The 25,055-nt window shown below is 37.1% G+C and overlaps 2 protein-coding genes across 4 annotated transcripts in view; one reads left to right on the top strand and one right to left on the bottom strand.

Annotated features, from left to right (window-relative positions):
• The window catches only part of LOC132201841 (disabled homolog 2-interacting protein), a 98,881-nt gene that overhangs the window by 9,876 nt on the left and 63,950 nt on the right, over window positions 1-25,055 (top strand). For 2 of the 3 annotated variants that reach the window (XM_059628347.1, XM_059628348.1), the window contains exon 1: window positions 24,407-24,967. The exons of the other annotated variant lie outside the window; for it this stretch is intronic. In XM_059628347.1, coding sequence (XP_059484330.1) covers window positions 24,430-24,967 — 538 coding nt within the window. In that variant the 5' untranslated portion in view covers window positions 24,407-24,429. Of the gene's footprint in view, window positions 1-24,406; window positions 24,968-25,055 lie in introns of those variants that run through there. 3 annotated transcript variants of the gene reach the window in all.
• On the bottom strand, window positions 5,685-8,013 carry LOC132200119 (carboxylesterase 1F-like). Its single transcript, XM_059625330.1, has 10 exons — window positions 7,766-8,013; window positions 7,528-7,707; window positions 7,326-7,470; window positions 7,086-7,271; window positions 6,829-7,019; window positions 6,596-6,764; window positions 6,451-6,540; window positions 6,289-6,401; window positions 6,082-6,235; window positions 5,685-6,016 (listed from the first exon to the last, which is right to left on the bottom strand). Exons 1-10 carry the CDS (start codon window positions 7,964-7,966, stop codon window positions 5,721-5,723), a joined length of 1,725 nt encoding a protein of 574 aa, XP_059481313.1. The 5' UTR covers window positions 7,967-8,013; the 3' UTR covers window positions 5,685-5,720.

A 25,055-nucleotide genomic window follows, 5' to 3' on the forward strand; every position in this document is an offset into this window, starting at 1 on the left:
CAACGAGCCTTGCTTAAAAAGATATCGCACATCTGCGCCAATCCAACTCGTCTCCGTTTCAAACGCGCTCAGGCAGTTTCATAAAATTTAATAACAATCCGAATGAAATTGGGCAATTGATTTTAACCATTAGAGGAGTTATAATAATGAAAATTTATTGTTGAATATTTACACGTCCATTTAAAAGTGGGTGAAATAAGAGAGCGACTTTGAAAGGCCAACTTGGACTAGATCTGAAAAAAAAATTGATCTGACCTCCGCAAATCGATTTCACGCATAGCATAAGACCAGAATGACAATGTGACACGCATTAAGTGACAGTTTGATTAGTCGATTCATGTGCTCTAATGGAATTAAATGACTTTTCTCATCACTATTTGAATTCTAATTTAATTCCCCGTCCCACACGAAATAAAAAAAATCAAATATATGCGAAAAATTTCAACCTGCCAAGAATGAAAAATTTGCAGATTGCGTGCAGACAGCACTCCGAAGCCAAATTCAGAGGCGAAAATGAGTTCGTGCGAGATCTATAAGGACGAGGCACGCACATTTCTTTCTTAGAGGGCGTAGCCCTGACCTATGCTAATTGCATCGACCAGCAAGCAAGCAAGCACCACTTGGCACTTGAAAAAGGCATTTTCTGCCGCGTCAAATCGATGCATCACCCTGTTTCGAGTCGTGCTACAAGGAAGGACACACAAGTACCCTGCCTGGAAAAGTGCCAGTTCATTTTGTTTGTTGTGTGCAAACGAGACTTGCTTTTTTCATTAATCACCCTTCACCGCGCGTCGATCGAAGCGCCTCATTAGATGACAAGTGGGAATTAATTAATTTGTAAAAGGCGGTGAATTCGTTTGGTCGCGGTTGGCAAAAGCTGAAAAATGGCTTTTTTGCTCCATCAATTAATTTTTATTATATGAGGCATTTCACGTTTGTCGGGCATGAAAATAAGCGCGCAGCCATTGTATGTGCAATCAGTGAATGGGTTTTGAGCGCGCCTCTCGTAAAAAGAGCAATTTATGCTTCCAACTTTTGTTTTCAGCAGCGCATTGTCGTGTCGGTTATACTTTTCAACACGGCTCGGCGCCTTTTGTAATCTCTCCGCTGAGAGCAGCGACTCGCCGTCCATCCTAATTAAATTAAATTATTCCCGGCGCAATAAATAAATAAATAAATAATGCAACAGCCTCTTTCAAGGCAAAACGTTGCTGCTTCTAATTGCCCCCTGCTTTGGTACACGGAGAGAGAGAGGAAGCAAAACAAAAAAAGTCGCAAAGAAGCTGGAGTGCGCGCGGCCCGAACCGGCGGTAATTAAATTAAACACACACGCATTGTGCATTAATTGCTCTCTTAAGGCTGCTGCTGCTGGGAACGCGTCCCACACTGCAGACTGAGAACGGACGCCTTAACATCTTACTCGCCGCATTTCCGCAACCTGCGTGATATGCAAAGCAAAAAATTATATATGATTTATAAAAGGCCGGTTGTGAAACAAAGGATGCTTTTGTGCAGGTTGACGCAAGCGTGTGATTTCAGCCGACTTATTTTTCATGCGGCGATACGTTTTCTGGACCGACGAGCTAATTACTCAGGCGGAAATGAAAGTCAGGCGTGATTTTGCACTAGTTCTGTGTAATTAATTTGAAACTTCCTCTCGCTATCAAGAAATTTTGAAATCAATATTTTTAAGAAAAATAAAAATAAAATTGTCCAATTTAAATAATACTACTTTATCTCAAAATTTTAAGATGTTTGATCCAAACTAATTTTAATTATAGCAATCGAAAATTGTAGCACATCTGTAACTAACTTGTTGAAATTAGAAAGAAACAAGACATGTAATTGTAAATCTTGCTGTTTGCATTGTAGTATGAGTGAGACTCGGTACCGCTTCGCCCACTCTTTTGTACATAAACTTGTGTGTTTGCTGATAAGCAACGCAACGCAGCGCTAGTGCAACCAACCTTGCGATAATGCAAAACGCAAAGAAAGATTTCGTTTTGCTTCTCTTTCTTTCAAGAGATAAAAGCCAATTTTCGCAGCCAACCTTTCCTGCCTCGACTGTCACGCACGCAAACGTGCAAAGAAAAGCTTCAGTTGATTTGTTCAGGTGCACTTTTTAATGCGAGAGAAGGCGTGAACTTTTCTTCCTGTGTGAAAAGGATTAGATCTTTTGTCCGTGTGGGGCAACGTTCGATTTAGATTAAATAACGGATTTGACTTTTTATTGTGCCGGCAGTGCCAATTAAATTATAAAATTGATGCCGCCCGCAGCGAGACGCTCATCTCCAATTCGGAACCGCTGCACTAAACACGGAAACTTTTGTCTTTTTACTTGGACCAAAATTTTATGATGTTTAATAATTTCCAAAATTAGAGCAAAATAATTTGAGTATTTCACAAGAGTTCAATTTTTTTCTCAGCAGGTGACTCTCTCACGTTAATTGAAATAATAGTGAATAACTTTCAATTTGCTTCGGAGTGGTTTGTTTTGTGAGAAAGTTTTTCACTTCCTCTTATTGCAGTTGGTCGTTGACGAATTTTGCGCCGTTATTCACTTATGCCTTGCAAATAACTTTTGCAAACAGTAAAGCTCAACAGGAGGTGGCTTGAAAGACTCTTGAGAAAACTTCTTACCCTTCCGCGAAACCGATCGCCTCTCCGCTGGATGGCTTTCTTTCTCTCTTTTTCTGTGTAAAGCTGCAGTGAATGGGTCCGTGTGTGTGCTCTTGAATTCGCTCTTGTGTCAATGAGTGCGCTTATTATTTGCCACAATGCGATGCGGCCGACGGCGTGTTCGGTTTCAAATGCATCAGTTGAATGCCCAGCCCAGTTAGCTCTTCACTGGCGACGAGTTCGCGAACTTGAGCCTTTTCATTCAAACTGTTTCTCCGATGAAAAGCAGCGCCGACTGTGTTTCTATTCAATCACATTGAATGCACATTGTATGCTAATTAACGGAGAAAATCTACGACCGGCTGCGTTTCCATTCAATCTGGAAGAGAGGCTTTTGTTTCAATTCAAAATTTTTTTATTTCAACTGAGCGTATGTTTTTAATCTTCCAAATGGGTGAGATGCGTGTTTATTCCATGTAGATTCGCAAAAATGAAATCCTCTTCCTCTTATTCTTGATATGAAACGGCCGCCCATTCATTTCCAAGCGCGGCATTCTTCTGAGAACGGCGCGAGCATTTACATTTACGTGAGAAATAAATTCCACTCGCAGTCGCTCTTTTTATCACCTTCCCTGTCATTTTCGATTTCCTCTCGACGAGTGGAGCTGCGTGTGCGCGGCGAGAAAAATGAATTCTGTGACGATTGCTTAATGATGACTCCAGGAATTCCCAAAGTAGAAAAAACACGGCATTCAACTTGATTTTTATTTCTCTTTCGTCGCGTGCGCTCAAGAGCAACAGGATGCAAAGATTGGAGTGAGAGAGAAAAAAGAAAGACAATGAAAATATGCCTCGTCTCTAGAGATGGCCTGGAGTGTTCTTTCTATACATACGTGGTTTTATTGTGCGCTATCACTTGAATAATGCTCATTGGAGAAAGATGAATACTTGAATAAATTTCTAGTTGAATGGAAAAAAAATTATTCATCAAAAGCTTGTCCATGTCAACGGCTCTTTAAAGACCCAATTCAATTGAAATATTTGACACTGTATTTAAAAGTTGGTTCAGAGGAGAAGATTATATGAAAGATATTTTCTGCTCTGATTTCCTTGACATATTTGAAAGAAAATTTTATTCTATACAACTCACATCTACAGCAATAAAACGTCTCCACTGGACCGTGCCCTTTGAATCAAAATTTTATTGCTTTTCCGAGGCAAATAAAACCACGTGAGAGCGCGCTTGTTTAACTGCGAATTTCTTTTTGTGCAAAGAGACAAGCAGGGGGCCGGGAATAATATTTGCTATTTTAATAACGGAACCATAAAGGAAGCTGCTATGAAAACAAACTGGTCTCGCATAATACACTTCGTTTTATTGAGTGCATTGTTCCCCATGCTAATTACGCTCAACATGATTAATTTGACTCTTGATATCTGCTGAGAGTCGCAACGGTAAACAATCTGCTGCGAAAATGAAAAACGACCGAAGCACGAGGGTTTCGAGCAAACAAACAATGTGAGACCGGCCGGCCCTCGGGGCACGTGGAAAATATCGGCGCTGCAGGTGGAGGTAATTAATCAGTCCCGTGACCAGATCGCCGAATCGGTGCGATCCATCAAGTCATTGATTTTGGCTTGACCGGTGCGCATGACATGCCTAGTGGGAAAAAATGCACGGTGCCTCGAGAGTGGAAACGTGCACTGGGTATCTGAGGAAACGCCCTTTGTGGTGTGATTTTTTATGGAGCTCAAAACATACTAAAACTGTTGGCCCAGATATTTTTGAAAATAAAAGTTAATAAAATTATAATTTATTCATTTAATCATTAATTATTTAAAAAGAAAAATTGAAAAATTTACTTTATTTTTCGCTCTACATTGCTTTTATTTGCAAGTTGCTTATTGGTGTAAACTGTAACTCCTGTAACTGAAGGCAATCGCTGCCCAAATCGAGATACATCATCAAAATAATAAAAAATTGTAACTGAAAAACGACAAAACTTTTAGCGAAGACAGAGCATAATTTTCTTAAAAGCTCCTCTAGAAAAAAATTAAAAAATAAATGTTAACATTGAAAGAAACAATCTTAAATTTTGAAATCAATTTCATTTTATGAAATTTAATTAATTAATTAAAAAAACATCAAAAATTAATTTTATCAACAATGAAAGGTCAAATTTTTCCTTTGATTTTCTTTCCTAAATTATTAAGCTAGAATAAGCTTCATTATTTTGCTTCCCGCACTTTTGACGTCAGACGCATCACAGGGGAATGGTCCCGTAACTCGAGAAAGCCCCCAGAGCCATCAAAGTGGCAGCTCCATCTCCTCTTCGGCCACTGGCAATTTCCGCGATAAACAAAGAAATGACACAACAAGTAGGGCCTGGGGGGCGCCCTCTCATGATCATCTTTCTCCACTTTTCACCAAGTCTCCATTCCTCGTGCCAAGAGTTTTTCTTCGCTGAACGAAAATCAAACTCGGCCGGTCTTTGTGGTAAAAGCAACTTCTTCTTTTTTAGCTCGATCTATTCTGCTTCGAAATTGAAAGCGCCGAGGGAATTTAACAAGCTGCAAAAGCAATTTCGGACGGCGGAATTGTTATTTGCTCTCTTCCTCTTCTCGCTGCAGCTCTCGCGATGGAAAAGGGATGGGCCCGTCTAAGATAGCGGGAAGAGAGTGAGTCATGCGTTGCGATTATGATATTATTGCTGCATTCGTGTGTGTTTATGTATGTATACACCTATGCGCTTTTCAAGTCCCCGCCTCGCGAAAAACACACCTCGATTTGTACGAGAGAGCATGTGCTGTCGCGGGCTTAATAGAGCAAAGCACGTGACGCGTGCGAGCTATTCGATATTCTGTTGTATGCAATTACAGGATGCGCCGTGGTGCTCATTGGCAGAACGGAGAACGCGAAAACAGGGTCAGAACTTTTATCTAAGAGCTTTAAAATAGCAATAAAATGAACATTGCAGAAGATTATAATTTTTTTAAATTATTAAAAACAAAATGTGAATTTAAGCTTTATTCAGGAATAAAAATCATTAAATACTCAATTCATATTTTAGTGTAAATAGAGAAATTTTTACTTTTCACATTCATTGTCTTCCGGCTGCTTTTGAATAAGGCAAATTGTCGTAAATGGCGACGAGGAACTCCTCAGTGTAGTCCTGTTTGGCGATGCTGGCTGTATTAATTTCGTAGTAAGACTCTTGGGCCAGGTCATATTTGGGCCACTGTGGAAGGCCGAGCTGCACTGGCAAATTCGGGTTTCCTGTGGTGACAAAATTGGACCATAGAGTGGTCAACACATTGACCATGCCGAGTTCCTCAGCGTTGAAAGGGTCGGATATCCTGGGCGTGAGGTAAATCATGTCATCGCTATGAGGAACGCCTGTCGGATATTTTGATTGAAATTTATTATGATCTGCGTCTGAATTCAAATAAACAAATAATCACCATCTTCAAAGAGCGTCGGCGGGTAATTGATGCCGTTGCCCGGAATGTGGTAACGGCCTCTATAGCTGAAAGTGTACAAATAACTATCGGCCCGTCGGGAATTTATTTGGACGATTCGATAGGCCGGAGCTTTCATGAATTCGGTTGATAGGATCTATGTAAAAAATTAAAAATAAATAAATTTTAAATGTATAAAAAAGTCATTACATCCAGCAAGCCAGGAATAAGGGCTGTGTAATTTCCCCTTTGCTCAGTAGTAACATATGATAAGTATTTGGAGTCCGTCATATCGCTAATTGAACCAGTCGTATCCACAATCCCTTTAATAAAATATTAATTATATATACTTAAAAAAAATTAAATAAGTACCAGCAAACTCAATAACTTCACGGGCTAGCAATTTTCTGATGAAAAGTTCATTTTCAGTCAAATTAAGAGCGGTCAAAACAACATCCAGGGCTGAAAATTTTCAACGAATTAATAAAATTCAAAATTTAATTGAACCTCCACTCACTGTTGACGTAAAACATGGAATCGTGTCTGGTGGCTCCAGCTAGCATGGGCACCGCCTTGTAATTGCTCGACTGCACGATCACTTTGGGATCGTCGGGCAAAACTTTGGTTTCTGCAGGCTCGTCAGGTCGCGAAATGACAGGCTGGGTGCCTCCGATTCCTCCGGCACTCTTAAATATGCCGAATGAAATATGATTAATCTCAATAATTATAAAGCATTCAAGCATCTCTTACATAATAATTAACATGGGCGTCGACCAAGACCTCGGGTGACAAGTTGAGCAGACACTGAGTGACTTCGTCGTCGGTACCAACTGGGCAGTTTGCAAATGAGGCTATGTCTCTGGCACTCTTGAGCGGCGTGCGGTCGTAAGCGAGCGACGTCAACGTTGAGCCGCTCATCATTATGGCACCGTGAACGATACCTGCCAATCAAAATTTATAAAAAAAAAATTGAACTACATTAAATCAGTGTTGCATATATTATATACCATCAGTGAGTGGGGTAATCATCATGTAGTGGGAAAGAGTCGAGCCGGTGCTTTGCCCAGAAACGGTCACTCGGTTTGGGTCTCCGCCGAATTTGGAAATGTGGAGCTGAATCCATCGCAAAACCTCAACTGAGTCCAAAAGACCGGCATTTCCCGGGATCAAATCATTTTGCATCGAAAGATAACCTTAAATAAATTAATATACATAAAAGTATTAAATTTAGATTGTTTTAATTATACCGAGTGGTCCAAGTCTGTAATGTGGCACAACCAAAATAACCTCCTGGTCGAGAAGGTGATCTGGTCTGAAGTCACGCTCATCTCCGTTCAAAAATCCACCACCGTGGTAATAAACCAAAACTGGCAAATTTTTGTTATGCAAAAGCTAAATTTAATAAAAGAATTTAAATAAAAAAAATTTAAATCAATATTAAATTTGTACGTCTGGAGTGTAAACGTGGAGCACGAGGCAATCTTCAGACCCGATAGTGGCAATACGACCACCTTCAAAAGTGATAGGCGCTCCTGGTTGATGCCTCAAAACACCCAAATCAGGCTGAATGCACATGGCTCCCGGGTTTGTGGCATCTAGAGTACCACTCCATTGTTTTGGAATGGGTGGCTGGATAATATTTTTTAAATTAAAAAAAAAAATTATGTTGCAAAAAACTGCGTCTCACTTGAAATCTGTTGGCTCCAGCTGTTGTCTCTCCGTAGGGAATGCCTTGGAATCCGTGAATAATTCTTCCTTTAATTGTGGTCATCTCTTTTCCAATCAAAGTGCCCAGGTTGTCCAGGGTCACAGTTGGACTTTGACCATTGACACCTAAAATTAGTAATCCGAGGCATATTTGAGAACAAAGTTGCCGTAACCGAGCCATGATCAAATATTCCTATTTGAATTATGTAACGTGGCTGTTCTTTTTATACAATTGATATCAAAATCTTATCGTAGATTTTGTCTCTAGAGCTTTGTATGGCTCCTACTTTTCATTATTATCATTACGTACGAACTGCATGCAAATCTCAAAACATGAACTTTGGTCTATGATAAGCTCGTTTTTTTAATTCATATCATGATGTTAATTCCCTCTTGGTGACAAAAACTAAATAAATAATATCAGAAATCATTTTAAAATTTGATTTAATCAAAACAGTAAAATAATTGTTGTAAATTTATTTTTCTTGTTGATTGCATTGAAATTGCTATGTGGACAAGATTTATTACATGTATTTCTTTAAAATTTAGGTGCATAAATTTTTGAATTTATTTAAAATTAAATTAAATAGTTTTTAAATAATTTTGTTTTACAACTTTAATCCCATTTGTAGTAAGGGGAATTTTAAAATACTTCATTGAAAAAAAAATTAATTATGATATTTTTAAAGAAAATCAAAATTGTTCTGATAGCGTGATTTATTTTTATTTTGTACCATCTATGTATATAATTATAAATGATATGCAGTTTTTTGCCTTTAATGTATTTATAAATTAAAATAAATAAGCATTAACAATATTTTCATTCGCTTTCATAAATTGCAATCACTGTAGACGTGCTGTATTGTTGTAAAAGTAGTCTTGGAGTGTGGATTGAAGCCGGCAGCAAACAGTTCCTGCTCGAATTTTAAATTAACCTGATCTGAAAACTCTGGTTTTTGAAGTGGAACGAGAAATTTCGAAGCAATACATTTTCTCTCATTTCCATTGCGTCACGACGTTCAATCTGCACCTTCTAATCATTAACAAGGAGTTATTTGAACTGCGATCGTGCTGGTGTGTGTCTTATCAAAAGGCCAATTAACTTTAATTGACCGGACCGAGTGTCAATTAGTTGGTGCAAATAAATCAATCAGGCGGCGGAAGTTTTTAAACAATAACCAAGCTGATGTTGAGAACTGTGGCTGAGCCTGATGTGAAATTTTTAAATTATAATTTTTTTTTATCGCTTCCTCAACGAGCGAATGTGTAATTCTGCATGAGAACTGGGACTCGGGATCGATATTTCATACATATATTAAAACTCACACAGACTCACGAGCGACTTAGAATTACACGCTGAATCGCAGGATGTGGATTTTATTTGAATTATGCACGCAACAATGATTGCAGCGCCGTTTCTAGCACACGGCGCTGCTCTTATCGAGGACCAACCATCGTAATGTGCTCGAGCATAAAAAGTGCTCAGCACTTGAATTATGGGTTCCTCGGAGGGAAACTTTATACTTGATATTTATAACAAACTTCCAAGCTTGTCTCACCAGCTTAATATTTTCTTGTGAGGAAATTGTTAGTTATTTATTGGTACCATCACGGAGTAACACAAAACAATTCGCAATTTATTTATTAGCTGAAATTATTTATTCCTTATTTAAATTTTCAATTTAAATGTTAATTATTTTAATCTCATGTTGCTTTTTGGGACTGCAGGCGAACCCCGAAAACTTAATCCGCCTGTGCAATGTGGGCTGCAGGCCTGTCGGATTTGGAAAATAAACAGCCAAGATGGAATCGGCATGCATAAATTTTCTACTCCCGGCTTATGCGTTCTATTTCGAGGCTCTCCCGAGGCGATTAAAACATCATTAAAAGGGTTGCAACTGGGCCTCAGCGGGCAGGCGTTTGCATGCAGTTGATGGAGATGGAAAGAGGCCAGTTGCGGAGGATTTATTTTTATGGGGGGCCGCGAAAAATATATTGCCCTCTTAAAATTAACTGACCCTAAAACAAAAGAGGAGCCATCAAAAGCAAACATCAGTCCACACATACGTCAATAGTGATGATCTATTTTAAAACGGAAAATTAGATGCACTGCTTAAACATCAATAAAATGCTAATTTTGTTTTAAACAAATATTTGAAGCTACAAAATTTACAATATAGTAAGTTAAAGAATATGACTAGTTAATTTTCCTAACTACTATAAATAAGTGTGCAATAAAATTATTAAATAATGAATTAATGATAAATTTATTTATATAAATAAATAATTTAATAATGACAAAAAATAAATAAAAACTGTAATATTTATCATACTTTTTATGTTTGCTGGAGTTTATTTTTATCATATTTTTTATTGGATTTTTTGCGATCAAGAATAAAACTACAATTATTGCAACTAAAATATGCAAAAATTTTATAACACATATTTATTGATGTAAAAAAATTATTCACCGAAGTTTTAGGCTTTAATTGAAGTTTTAAATTTTGGCGACAAAATTTCAGAAGGGATTCATCAAGGAAACGGTTTTGTTTATGTGTCTTTTCACTTTGCAAGTTTGGGAGCAGCTTTTGCAAACAAGGCCTTCTCTTGAATTTTGAATGCGATTCCTCCTGTCATTTTTAACTCAGTCGTGATTTACCGCCTTCAAGTCTCGCCCCATTGAAAGATCACGCTCCAACTTTTTATTGGCCAATAAAGCAGACCACGAATTCGTCTCTCCGCGAAATGACTCACACGTTTGTATACTAGCCAAGGATATATTTGTTTTCTGACCGAAAGCAAATTTGAAACAAAGCGTGGCGAGCCAAGAAGGAAGCGAGCGCTAAATGTTGCATCAAATGATAGGAAGCACTTCAGACGGCGTTTCTCTCTCTGGTCTGCCGGTTGGCGACAGAGCAGTTTTTTCTCGAGATCTCGAATCGGGAAGATCATTGCTCGAGTTATGGCTATTTATATCACTGCCAAGGCTTCTTCACAGACCCACTGCTTCTGTCGTTCTGTGTGCGTACTCGGGGTGCGTGTGTTTTCAAAATAAATACAAAGCGCTCAAAGGCTTCTTTGGCTTGCATTAAAACACAGGAAACTGAATGGAAATCGTTGGTGGGATTTTCCCTTCCGTTGCCCCATGTTAGAGACTGCACGCTCGAGGTGCGCCGCGAATACTAATTTTGGCGCCCAATCTCGATGAACCCTTTCTGCACACCGTGCGTTTATTCTCATCCGTGGCACTGAGAACGTCTCTTGAAAGGGCGGGTGGCATTGAGACGGTGTGTTTATTGCGTATTGTTCAGCATGACTTGAATTTCGACACCGTCGTGAGGCTTCAACTGAATTAAATTCAATTCCCTATCGCGAGTTTAGCGAAGATCACTCTAAACATTAAAATATAATGATCACAAGGAAAAAAGGGACAATAAAAATTTAAAACGTTAATTACAATCAACACCTTAGATAAGAAATTAGCATTTTTAATGTTTTTTTTTTAAATATTTGTTTAAATTGTGAAATGCATTATTATATATTTAAAACATTATGTTGATAATAAATTAATTTAATAATTTAAAAAAATTTTAAATTTGTTTTTAGTTTTGTTATTATATTATTATTATATTAAAATTTTTATTGTATTAGTTGCTTGCAATTGAGGAATATTTGAGTAGAATTTTTGAAATAAATTTTAGTTTATTTAAAATTACATAAAGTTCTTAAAATAAATAAAATATATCAATAATTCTCATGTACACTATCTACAGATCAAGAGTATTATCATCGTCAGGAAATGTAATAGCTGATTATCATAATATCAATCTATTTTAATAAGAAAGCAAATATGAAAAAAAAACCAGATCAAATAATGGCTTAATTAATTATATTTGCCACGACATATGAAGAGCGAGGCGGAGCAAAATTATGTGTGTTCGGAATTTGCTCCAGTTCCCCGCTTTCCATCTGCTTTTGCTTTCAAACCTCGTGCAAAAAGCACCGCTGCTCGATGAGCTCCATATAATTACACAAACACTTTTCTCGCTAGCAAACTGCTCCTTTCAAACGGCTCCGATTTCAGCTGAGGCGTCGATCCGCGATCGATTTGATCGCCGACTAATAGATTTTTAAACAGTTTTAAAGCAGCGTGAGAGCTGCTCGGTCAAATATAGGCCATTTTGCATTACGTTATGATGAAAAGGCACGAACTGCAGCATAGAAAGAATGAGAGAGACTAGATAGATGGAAACCAGTTTTCCTCGCGCACACAACGTAATATTTCTCAGAGGGGCTACCGTTATTTTTGAAAACACCGCCGCTCCGCCGCGAGAGATAAAAAATAAACACACACTCGTCGGCAGAATGGCCGGTCGCAATCAAAGGCGGCGATAAACGAAAGTAAATTCCTGGCCAAAAGTGATGCTTATCGGTGCTGATTGAGTCCCGACTCAGCCAATTTCGCCGACCGATTAGGTTTTTGATGCGAGCGCCGGTGACAGTGTTCGGCGTCACGCACTTATTGCGGAGGTGATTGTAGTTTTCTTGAACTTTTGGCTCGCGCATATTCATGCCACGGTCATTCTCGGCACAACCAGAGAGATCGTTTTGCTTTCGGCGAGGGAGCCGTGAATATTTTTTAATGGGTGGAGACCCGCTACTTTAAATGCTTTTGCCTTAAAATATACTCCTGGCGATGATTCATCCCAGGATCCATTGTCTGCACTAATATTAAAAAATATAATTATTTTAGTTAATCATGTGATATAAGCACAAATCTTAAATCTCTTGTCTGTGGATTTGTTTTCTAGAGATTTGTTTAGCGTTTTTATTGTTCAAATTACTCTTTTCAAAAGAATAGATTACGTTATATAGTATATTTTGATTAGAATCAATAAAAGTGTCATTTGAAAATAATCATTAAAGAAATGTGTAATAATTTTATATTTGCTGTAAATGTAACAAAAGATGCCAATGCCAATCCTTTGAAACTTTGTGGCCAAAAGGGCACCAAATCAGCGAGTATGTAAAAGAGTGCTTTGCATTCTCTATAAGGCGAGAAGAATCGAATTAAACTACAGTGTTCTATGAGTGCAGATTTTTGAATTATTATTATTTTTTTTTTTTTAAACTAATTGTAACTTAAATATTGTATGTACTTAAATGAATTAAAACTATATAAATAAGCAATTTTGTTAAGAAATTATAGATCCTGTGGCAGCACAAAAATGATTTCCTCTAGAGTTATGCTTGGTTGGCATAAAAAATTTGCGCCAAACGCTGCGTCGATCGTGACTGTTGATTTGCTGGTCAGTTGCCTCTCGTGGGAAATAAATCAAGCTGATCTCGAACCTAACAATACCTCTCTCGCAGCAACAATTTTGTCCTGCGCAGCACAAAAGTGAAAAAAGGAATACAAGAAAAGTAAAACACGTGGCTGTGCGCCAGAATTGATCCTTGTAAGGCAGAAATATTCCTGTCGACGACGACCGAGCTATGAATTATCATCATCGGTGCGCCAAAATTACACAGCACTCAAAAGGATGAATTTTATTTTGGCAAAGTAATATCCACGCGCCGCCACGATAATATGCATCATTAAATTATATAGCGTCTGCAAGAGCGGCCCTCGTTATTACACGGACATTCCTTTTGTGCGAAGGAATTTGGTTTTGTTGAGGAGCACCAAGGTGTGCACCATATGGGCTATTAGTGTAATCTGAGCCTTAACAATCGCCCAAAGTAAATTTCCATGTAGTACCATTTTTGGTGATCAATTTTGGAACAAATTTTTTTGCTCTTTATAGGAAAGAATGGATTTTAATAAATTTATTAATTTGGCTCTATAAAACAGGCACTACAATGCATTTTAACTACACTCATTATTTCCTCATTTCGCATGTTGATAATGAAAAATGATATTTTCTCATCCGCCAGCTTGTTTGCTGTTATCCCGTTTCGGATTGCAAAATCGCCATTCCTCAGAGAAATAAGAACTCTGCAATAGTAAAGCAATGCATGCATTCACTTTTGAACGGCATAACTTCCGTGAATTATCTCTGCCGCATTAAAGTTTACACCCAAAAGTACTTGAAGCGAGCCGTTAAAATTCGTTATCGAGAAGAGCTCTCAGGGTGAACTTACGAAATTTGCACACCGATCGAAAGGAAACACCCCACGAGACATTATAAGTTGGATAAATTTGCTGATTAAGTATTTGGATAAGCGACGCGCCCGCTATTCCAAGAAGCGATCGAGAGAGGTTTGTCTTTTTTTTTTGCGTTTGGAAAGTGGCCGGAAGCGTGATCACCCACTCGGCCGTTTGACAACTTCCTTTCTTTCGTCGTTTGCACCTGAGTCACGTTTGGTTCGTTCTTTCGGAAAAGGGTATCAGCAAAAGGTATCAGTCATCGGCAGGTTCAGTGGACCCTGATGCTCAGGTGGCCTCTTCCAACGGCTCCTCTCTATCACGCCTCGAGCGTGGCTAATCGCAAATAATAATCCGTCCTTGGCTTTTTCTAATGCTGCTATACGCGGAACTTTATTGTCTGTGATGAATTGTCCTCTCCTGCGTATGGCATTTTTAACCGCCCATGGTGCTCATGCTTTAGCAGCTGAAGACCCTTGTAAGAAGTTTAATTAATTTAAAATAACAAAATTATAATTATATATTTCATATTTATTACTTTTTTCTATTGAATAATTTTTTAAATTGAAAATAATACTAATTTTTTTATTTTATATTTATTTATCATATTATGAATTATTTTCCATACAAAATTTAATAGTTAAATTATTATGTAATAAAAAAATTTTAAAAGAATTTAAAAAATGGAAAATTATTTATTTCTGAACAATGTGTTGGTTACAAACATTGCTGATGTAAGTTGAATAATCTTTCAGTGGCTTTGATCTTGCATTAGGAGCGTTTAATCTGTATTATTATAATAATTAATATTCTATAATAAAAATAAAACGTCATGAATTCATGAGAATTGATTGAGTTAAATGTATTTTAAATATTTTAATTGGTTTAGAATTGAGATTACATTACATTTTAATAAATCGTTTTTTTTGCCATTTTTTATAGTAATTTAGCACGCTCTAGCCTCTATAATATTTTGGCAACCAAAATTAGGCAGTGTAAATTTTCTATCAGGTCATATATATTTCCAGCATTGTTAATAAAAATTGAACTACATGTAGAGGTCATGAAACGGCGTCATTTTTTATTTGAACACAAGGCGCTTAATGGTACTCGCTTGGGTTTCGCATAAAAAGTAAAAGAGAACTAGAATAACGAAAGAGCTGCATTACGTTGATTGATGTTTGCATGATGGAAAAATAAAACGCCTTGTGTTCGAAAACACGGCAGACAGTTTGTGTTCAAATGCTCACGACGGAAAGTCGGGCTAAAAAAATAAAAGCAGACTTGATGCCTGCCACGAGTAATAATAACAAAGAAAAAATAAAATGTAATCATTTTTGCGCATATTGCCAAGCTTCTTTTGAAACGCCGTACATGCGATGCGAATAATAAATTAGAAATGAGAAAAGTAGAGCCTTTCTTGGTGAAAAATTTTCAATGTCGCATTTGCATTGGAATCTCAGGCCTTGGTGGAGAGACTATAAAATATTCATCATCTAAATAATGTGTGTAAATCGCTGAAGTTGGTTTGAAATATTGTGTTTAAAAAAACAGTAGCAGAGAGAATTGCTGTTGGTTGAAATGAATATAATTATTAATAAATTAGATAAATTGTATACCAAATTTATCGATTCCCAAATATTATAAAAATTAGCTCACTACCTGTGTTTGTCTCATATTTTTGTATGCATTTAAAATTTTAATCAAGTTAATTAATAATTATTTAATTTTAATTATGTATTTTATTTGTATTCTATTATTATATTATAGTTAATATTAAAATTAGTATCTTTGAGTTTGTTTCATTTTAGCCAAGAAGATCTAGTATAATATTTAATTTGGGTAGATTTCTTTCAAGGTGATTGTCATCAAAAAACAGAACCATCAATCTCAAAATTAAATTTTGAATGCAAACTCCTTAGTTAAAATGGTCCTGAGAGACACTCTTAATAAAGTCACGACTTTCATAATCCAGAATTTATGGGTTTTGAAGCCAAAGTCCTTCCACCGTGCAAAAACCGCGTATCCGCAGAGATGCCATTATTAATATCTCCCCGCAGCAACCGCCGTAAATTGTCAGCACTAAGGGCCGTGATGTAATTATTTCTTCTTCACGGTGGTGCCGACGGCGGCGATTATTTTTCAGATTTATTTTTCCGGAGTGGCAAAAGCCACGCGTGGATTTGCTTTTTATTTTACCAGGGCGGCGAGGGCTGACAGCCGCGATTTGACGGCGACAGCTTTGACTGCGTGCCAAGAGCTAATGGTAGAGATGAAACCCCTTCGCCTATTTACGACTAGTGCCAAAGAAGCAGCAGACGCGTCTCGGTAGGGAAAGGGTTAAAAAGTAGTTCACAGAGAAATGCAGTCGGAGGCTCTGAAGAAGAAAATAAAGCCCTGGGGCGGGCTGCTCGTGTCACAATTAGGACAATTATGAAACAGCGAAGACCGCCTAATCCCGGTTGATGCCCTTTGAATTCAAAACGGAGGGGTGGGATTTTCTTAATGGTGTTTTCCTAATTTAATCCGTGTCCCTTTGTCTCTCCGGGGCTTGATTGATGATCGCTGCAGAGCCAGGAAGGACCTGCTTGGAAATCTAATTTTGGAAAAAGCAGGCGGTCGACGCACTTTGTTCTGCAAAGACAATAAAGACATGAGATGGAGTTGTTTAATTTTTCTAAGAGGCAAAAGTTTTGTAATCTTGTTTAATGGCTTGGAAGAAAGTACTTTTAAGGGAAGAAATTTAATTATGCGGAATGAATCGTTCAGGATAAAACTTTTCTCATTTGCCTTTGGCAAAAATATAATGTGTAAAAGTTTCAAGTTTGTTATTCAAGATCAAAAGTATAAAACGGTTATAATTTGCTTGAAGTGGCCGTTGCATGGGTTTACAGGATTTTGTGTAGTTTTATATTATTAAAGAATTATTGTTATTTTTCTGCCTTTTTTTATTTTAAAGGCAATTTGCTTCAATAATGATGCGCTCATAGAGGAATAAAAAGCAGACCAATATTACAAAGTTTGTATTGGGATTATAAATAATCTTTACTTGCAACTTAACAATAATTTAAAAGATAGAATTGCAGGTGATTTGTCTCGATATTTTTGAAATGTAAATATGGTAAATATATTGAATGTATAAATGATGTATCCCATTATGGGCAGCAATTGCCTTTTTGATAGATCAATAAACACAATTTGCAACTAAATATTGATAATAATTGTTAAAATAATATCATATTTTATATCTAAATCAGGATACTATTCAAGTAGATGGTTTTTAAAAAGGGTTATCATTGTGTATAATTAATTATGTAAATTTTTGTACCATAATTCTCATTTTGTACAAAGTTTTTTTTATCTCCTTTGCTAAAAGATTAAACTACGCCGAACCAGCTAATTGTCATAAAGATTTATTACAATACCATTCACTCTTACGACTCTTGTATGATTAATAGCTTTTTGTATTTCTGTTTCAGGTGAGTTCAAATTCCTCATATTTCAACGTCAAAAATCATCGTCGTCTCAATTTTGGTCCCGGCGATTAGCTTGCGCTGTCAGACCACATCAGCCTCCTCACATATAAGTACTAATTTCTCAAAAATATTGCCCTTTACCAAATTATGAAAACACAAACGTCAAACTGAGCTAAATCAGTTTTTTTTATAAATTCATATTTTTGACGTTTTCACATTTATAATTCCTGGCTGGATTTAACTGTAGTTTCTCCATAAAACTTGCCAGACGCTCCAAGATGCAGATGGAACTCCATCAAATTTCCGTCCGACTCATTAAGGCCACGCAGGCCATTACATGGGACCACACAGATTTTCAAGAGGGGTAAACAGAGCCGAAAGTTGCCTATTCATACACAGATTTTTTTCCGTGTTTACACTGAAAGCAACTACCCTCAACTTTTTTGTGTCCGGCACTTTTATGCTCTTTCACCATAAAAAAGGCCGAAAAGTCATAAAGGGTGCATCGGAGGCGGCACGTGATCGATAATCTCAGCGACAGCAGACGCCCTCCCTGCACGTCTCGGTTGCAGCAACAGCGAAAGGCCATTATTGGGTGTAAAAATAAAACACACCCTCGTGTCAACGGAAAATTACTTTTTAGCTCTCGGATCACTTTGACCTGAAAGAGACGGAAAACTAATCAGCAAGGACAAAAAGTCTGGAGAAACTTTTACTCGTTTTACTGCATCCGGAAATTAAATATTTCAGGCTGAAAATGAGCCAAATTAAATGTTCCGAAGCTTGTTAAAAGTTTAAAAGCTTTAAAAGGGTGATATAGACACAAAAACACAACTTCCAGTTTTTTTGGGTATATAGTTCGGTAATTAAAAAGAGCCTTAAAACTTTTGCTGCTCTCATTTCTAGCACCATCCTGTTCAATTTTGTCATAAACTTTTGAGTTATTAACAAGATCCACTTTTCGCGGTTTTTCGTGTTTTCACCGGTGGCTTAAAACGTGATCCACGCGACCGCCTGTGTTTAATTGATCGTAATTAATTCATTATGAGAGCGAGCGTCTGGAGGTCTCCCATATGAATTGTGTGCCTGCGCGAGCACCTGCGAAATGAGAGAAAGAGAATCAGGCCAAGAGACCGACGAAAGGCAGACGATGGGAAAAACAAACAAAATAAAAGATTATATGCATAATGCGCGTCGCTCGGTATCTCGCTTGAGACACTTCCTTGTCAACTCATTTTCAACGCCGTGCTCTTTTCACTTCCTCCCGCTGCTATTCTTTAATTATTCTCAACGACGTTTCCGTGATTTCGGACGCTCTACATGAAATGCGAAGGATGAGAACTCCAATTTTAATCACCACATAATAAAAATTTCATATTCAAATAAATCTCTGTGAAATTTGAAAACACTTGAAAACAATTATATTTTTTTAAATCAAACAATCTAAAAATTTAATTCATACGTATTCAAAAACATTTATTTAATCTTTATAAATACGCTAAAAAGTTTTTATTTTTGTTATTACAAATTAAATCAAACATTTAAAATTATATTTTTTCCGATGCAAAGTTGAAAAATGATAAAATATTTTACTTCTAAATGTTAATATATTATAATTATTGGAAATGATTTGAACTAATATTATAATTATTCATAATTTCATTTTGTATATTTGTCTTAACAAAAAATTAATTGAGCAAATAAAGAAGATTTTTAAATGTAGTAACTAAAGTAAATTCAAATTGTTTTTTTTTTCAATCGATTTATTTGTTTTGTTTTAACTCCTGAATTGTGTTGATGGAATTTTTGTTCTCCATTAATTTAAAACAAAAATGAAAACGTCACAGACCGGTGTCCACTCGCCTACTTTTGTGTCACCCAGATAATGGAAATGGTCGTTAAAAGCACTTTTAATCTTTTTCATTAGAGCCGTGCCGAGCACTAAGCCAGATTTATTCCTGGTCGCATGCAGCGCCCTTTGATGAGATTTTCAATCGGAAATAAATATATACATGCAGCAGGTCTAAACAGAAAAATAACCATAGCCGGTCGGTCGCCCGCGATGCCGACAAAGCCGCTTAAGAAAATTCCACCTCGCTCACACACGGATTTAATGCATACAAATCTCAAATTTAATTCCCGTGCTGCCGACTGCGTGCGAGCTTCGTGCAGGGGTGAAAGGAACAAAGACCGAATAGTGATTTGTCGCCGCATTAATTTTACTACCAGCTTTCGGAAGTAAAACGGATGCTTTTCGGTTCGATATGACGAAATAAAATGTCACACCGCGAGAGAGAGTCATAAAGTTGTGGGGCCGCGCGAGGTGCAATCTAATGAATTCCTGAGGGGGTGCGGACACAGGAGATAATTGGCTGGAACAAGCCTTGGGCACGCAGCTCAAAATACCAACACCAAATTCCGCTTTTATGGTCCTCAACGTTGAGGGCTGTTTTATATGAACGGGAGGGTGAATGAGATATGAAACATCGCGCAGGGTGAAATTAATTTTCCGCCCGAAACGCTCGTGATGCGACCCAATTTTCAGGCCTTTAATTAGAATTAGGTTGACGAACGTTGAAATTGTATAGTAAAGCATCAGTCAAAGGGAAAATACAGAAATTCTTGAAATAAGCTTCTTGTTTAGAATATAAAAAAGCAGGGTTTAAAATGTCATTTTTAAGCAACTCAGTATGTAATTTTTCATCATTTAGAAGAAAGAGGAAATGAAGGCTCGAGTTTCACACGCCAAGGAAAAAGTGAAATACACACCACAAAACAACGCATATTTCACTTTTGTGTGCTTCTTTGTCTCCGCGACTCATAATTTATCATTCGAAAACGTGGAATTTTCAAATCCGCCTACTTTTCCATCTTCTATATTACCACAAAACTTTGGAGTTTATTTTATTGCTTTGTGAACACAAAAGGACGGTTGATTAGGCTCGTCGCCCAGGAAAGCTGCGATCCGTCGGTTGACCCCAGGGTCACGGTGACCCCGAAAAACAAGAGACAGGCGGAGTCGCGAGAGCGCATACAATGGGCAGGCAAAGGGTGCCGCCTAAAAGTGTTGAAAATAATAACCTTCCGTCTGCTTTTTCGTTTCCAACGTTTGGGCGCCTTCTCTGCTTGGATAGGCACCGAAGTGAGCACCAGCGCCATCGACGGGGCATCTGGCGGCGAACACGCGAAGGAATGGTGCTCGCTCGCGAAGGTGCTGACGCGGTCGGCAATCGTGGTGAAACGCGTGGGTCTTGGACGTCGAGTAGAATGGAGTCTCCGACTAATGCTGCTCCTTGTGGGCAAGAAAATAATTAAATATTGCTCAAAGTGAGATGAGATGCATCGCTCCCAAATTCAAGCTATTTATTTTGAGATAGAGGATCATTAATATCAAATAAAATTCTGAGCAGGTGTTTGATAGAAGAATTATTATTATTTATGAAATAACAAGAAAAAAAATATATTTCAAGATGTATTATGCTCCTTTAAATTGATACTTATTCAAATTATTTTGTACAACAATAGATTTATAAACGTGTTATAGATAGTTTTTTTTTTTAAATATTGATCAGTAGAAAATTTGACCCATCATTTTATTGTCTTAGTTTGAAGAATTTAAAAAAAAAACTTTAAATTGCTTCACAAATATAAAATTTCTAAATTATAAGATTGTTTACAAATTAGAGAAAAAGTGGGCTCTAAATGAGATTAAACATCGTGTTTGTTCTTCTTTTTTAAATTAAAAAATCAAGACGTGTTACTAGTCTAGATCACGGTTCGTGACCGGTCTTTATTATTCGGAAGCAGAAAATTTAAAAAAGGTAAATTGGAGAAAAAAAACCTTATAAAAATTAATTATTGAAAGCTAAAAATATATGAGTCCCAACTTATTAATTATTTCATGAGCAACCGCTTTGCTCGCTGACTAACTCAAGAATGAGCTAATAGCTAACTAAAATAATTTAATGTAAACAATGTTGACAAATAAACAACAATAAAAGAGATGAAAAGAATTATATGACTGACGTCATCACATGCCCGCGGGAACGGCCACGCCGCGTGCTAATCACCCTATAAAAATCACCCCCAATCAATAGCCAAGCTCATTATTTTGTATTAGTCAGCGAGCAAAGCGGTTGCTCATCATAAAAGTCGTAAAACATAAACAGGTTGGCACTTGAAATTTGTTTGCTACTTAGGATTGCATTATTTTGTGAAAATGTATTTTTCTTTCTTTATATTGTGCAGTTTTTTCCTGCTCAATTATGCCCTTATTCATGAACCCAAAATTTAAATTTTCTTGGATACTATTTTAAAAAAAGATTTTTTAGCATTTTAAAATCTGGACCAGTCAATTGTGGGTTAAAATTGTAGAGAAATCCTTTTGATAAATCAGCAATTTATATATTATTTACAGTGTTGACGTGAAATGAGATAAAAACATCCTAGATGAAATTCACATCATGAACTGTTAAACAGGTTGGCAAGTTTTTAACGTGTTGTCTACTTGAATTTTATGAATGATTTGAAAAATTAGTTGATTAATATTATAAAAAGCAAAAAAATGTAATCATGAAACACGTTCCTTATCAATAATACAGAAATGTTGACAAATTTAATTTTATACCTTCCTGGGCTCAACAAACATCATTTCTTTGATTCTTTCAAGCTTGAATTTTATATAAAAAAAAATCAGCGCACCGAAGCAAATGAATTAAAGCACCGCTAGCAAATTCAAATTAAATCAGGATACTTTGATGCGAGATACCATGAAAGAGCGCATTAATAAGTTATTTAATTATTAAACTAATATTTCAGAGACGAAAATGCACAAAATAAAATACTTTAAATTTCCTAGAATAATTTAATTTAGGCAATACAGCACCGTATCTAAGAATATTTTTTATTAAAATGACCTGACCGCCTTGTAATTTTGTGGAATTTCTGATCATCCAAATCACCACCTGATGTGTGCAAAATCATTTGAATTCCATTAGGGTGCCCAACAAACTCGTTAGGCTCCTCTCACCGCGATAATTCTAGTTCTTTGCTGGCAATCATCCATCCGCGCGAAATGGAAAATGAAATTTCGTATATATTTATAATGCGCTTCACACGCGGTGTGTGTATCAAGAAAATTCTCCGGCTCATCAGGAGCCAGCGACATGCCCATTATTCACTTTTAACGCGGAAGTGGAGAGCTCGAAATACACACAAACAAGCGGTTTTATACAAGTATAAAGTTTTGTGCTAACTCATCTCCGTGGAAAATGTAATGATCAGCAAAAGGTAGCGAATGTGATGCATCTCGCGGGTTTGTTGGCCGCCAAACAAAAATGCATTAGAGCGCTACTCTCGCTCACTCGCTCGTGTTTATGACGAGTTATGGCTTTGGAAGACGCTCAATAAGAGTCACTTGACAGCATCTCTCTCACGGGGTTTCACTTTCAGAGAGTACTATAATTATTGAGTATTATTGGATCTCGGTATGTGTCTCAAGCTTATCAAAAGTGAAATTAAACCACATTAATTTTCTCTTATAGAGTATGAATCGTAATTTGTTATTGAACAAGTTCAATTGCGTGATCGCTTTGAAACTTCAATGCAGTGAATAAATAATTTTGTGCTTACCAAATTCTAGGATTGTTGTTGTTGTTTTTTTTTTAATAAAAACATACTGCTATTTTTTTAGTGAATTGAATAAATTTAACATTTCTAAGGGATTAAATCTTTTAAATTTCATTGGTTAGAAACAAAAAAACTTTCTTTTAGATGCTTTTTAGTTTAAATAAAATACATTTTTTTTTACATATTTTAATTTTCATAATTTTTAAAAAATAAAAAAATCTGCACTGCAGATTGTTTAATGTAAGTTAAACATACTCGCATACGCTGCAAAATTGTAGAAAATAATTTAATAAAGCAGGATATTTTTTCCTAGAAAACAATAAATGATAAATGACTCACAAAATCCATCAAGGACCCCTCATTTTTAAATTAAATTAACACGAATATGCCCTCGATCGGGAATAAATTCTTCTGCAATAATAAAAAAAAAGACGACAGAGCATTGTGTAATAAGTTTAGCCTTGATAGCTTTATGCCGGTTTTTTTTTTGCAGAAAGCCCCTTGAAAAATGTTATTAAATCAAGTTACTACGTGATTTATTAATAATAAAATTAGTTAAATCGCTCATATTTGTTTTCTCATATTGCTGAAAATATTTTTGTGTTTTCATTACTAAAATCTGCATAACTAAAATCGCATAACAATGATGAACCTTTTTTTCTTAAATTTAATTGAAGACTATAAAATGGAAGGTAAAATTTTTTTGTTTGAAATTATAATAAATATGAGTCACTTAAAAATACTCATTTCACCGTTTTCTTTGTTATCCTCAAAGTCTTTTAATAACAGTATTATTATTGGTAATAAAAAAACTAAATAAAAGATCACTATTAAATATATTTCAAATAAATTGTACATTAACTTATAGCACTGCACCCCAATATATTATCAAATTTTTTTTAATCTCTACGTAATAAAATATTCCAAAAAGCAAAAAATTCCGTTTAGCAGGTTTTTATAAAGCAATTAACATAGATCTGTAGATGATGTTAGAGTTGCAAATTAAAAAATCTATATATCACAAGGTATGCCACGGCTGCTTTAAAATAGCTTGACCCAGTAAATAAGAGCTTGTCTGCAGCTCTTTGCAATAATTTGGCTTAAATCGAATTAACAGTTTGACTTTCTCCGCAATGTGGAGGAGAACCACAGTAGTCGCGAAAGACAAGGGAAACCCCCCAGAATCGACGAGAGACTGGAGCTGACCAAAACAATGCACAAAAAGCGACCGCGAAAGAGCAGCTTAAGCACAACAACGGCGGCGGCGGCATTCTTAATATTATAATCGAGCGCGAGAGCCGAGCCTCGACCAAAAGTGGAAGGGCAGGCCGGCTGTTCGGAGCGACGGCGGCAAAGCAGTCTCACGCCAGCCGTGCTCGCACACGCACCGCCATGGACGAGCGTTGCGCCGTGTGCGTCGAGTGTTTGACGCAAGCGCACGCGCAGGCCGAGATCGTGCGTCGGACGCGACGCAGCCACGTGTACCGCGCGCCGTCCGCCGTCAGTTTCCAGCGCGCGCTTTTAGCGCCCGACGAGTGCGATTGTTGGCGCAGCGCCGACGCTCTGCAACGCAAGGAGGCCTCCTTTCGTCAGATGTACCCGGCGCGATCGCCGCCCGCCTCCACGTGGCGCCGACACGCTGATGAGGAGGACCCGGAGGACTTTGAGCCCTTTTCAGACAGCTGCGCCGAGTCCGAGTCGATGCACGACCAGGACCAGTTGGGCCAAATCGACTTCCGCCTCTTCGAGCCGGCGTTGAGCGACGAGAGGTGTTTTTGCTGCAACCCGCCGCCAATGATGCACCACGACGTCGAGGACGAAGACGTCGCCGAAAAGGACGACGACTTCGACGGCTCCAGTTTGCTCTCGGCGGGCTCCAGGACCTACCAGCTCATTTCCAGCGTTGCGAGAAAACTTTCATCCGCATCAGGTCTGTCATTCTATTAATTATACCAAAATAAACTTTAATATAATATTTTTAAAACAGTAAAACTCTATGAAAATTTTCAGTACATAGT

The sequence above is a fragment of the Neocloeon triangulifer genome, unplaced genomic scaffold, assembly GCF_031216515.1.
Source record: "Neocloeon triangulifer isolate White Clay Creek 2 clone unplaced genomic scaffold, ASM3121651v1 ptg000014l, whole genome shotgun sequence".
Taxonomy (NCBI): domain Eukaryota; kingdom Metazoa; phylum Arthropoda; class Insecta; order Ephemeroptera; family Baetidae; genus Neocloeon; species Neocloeon triangulifer.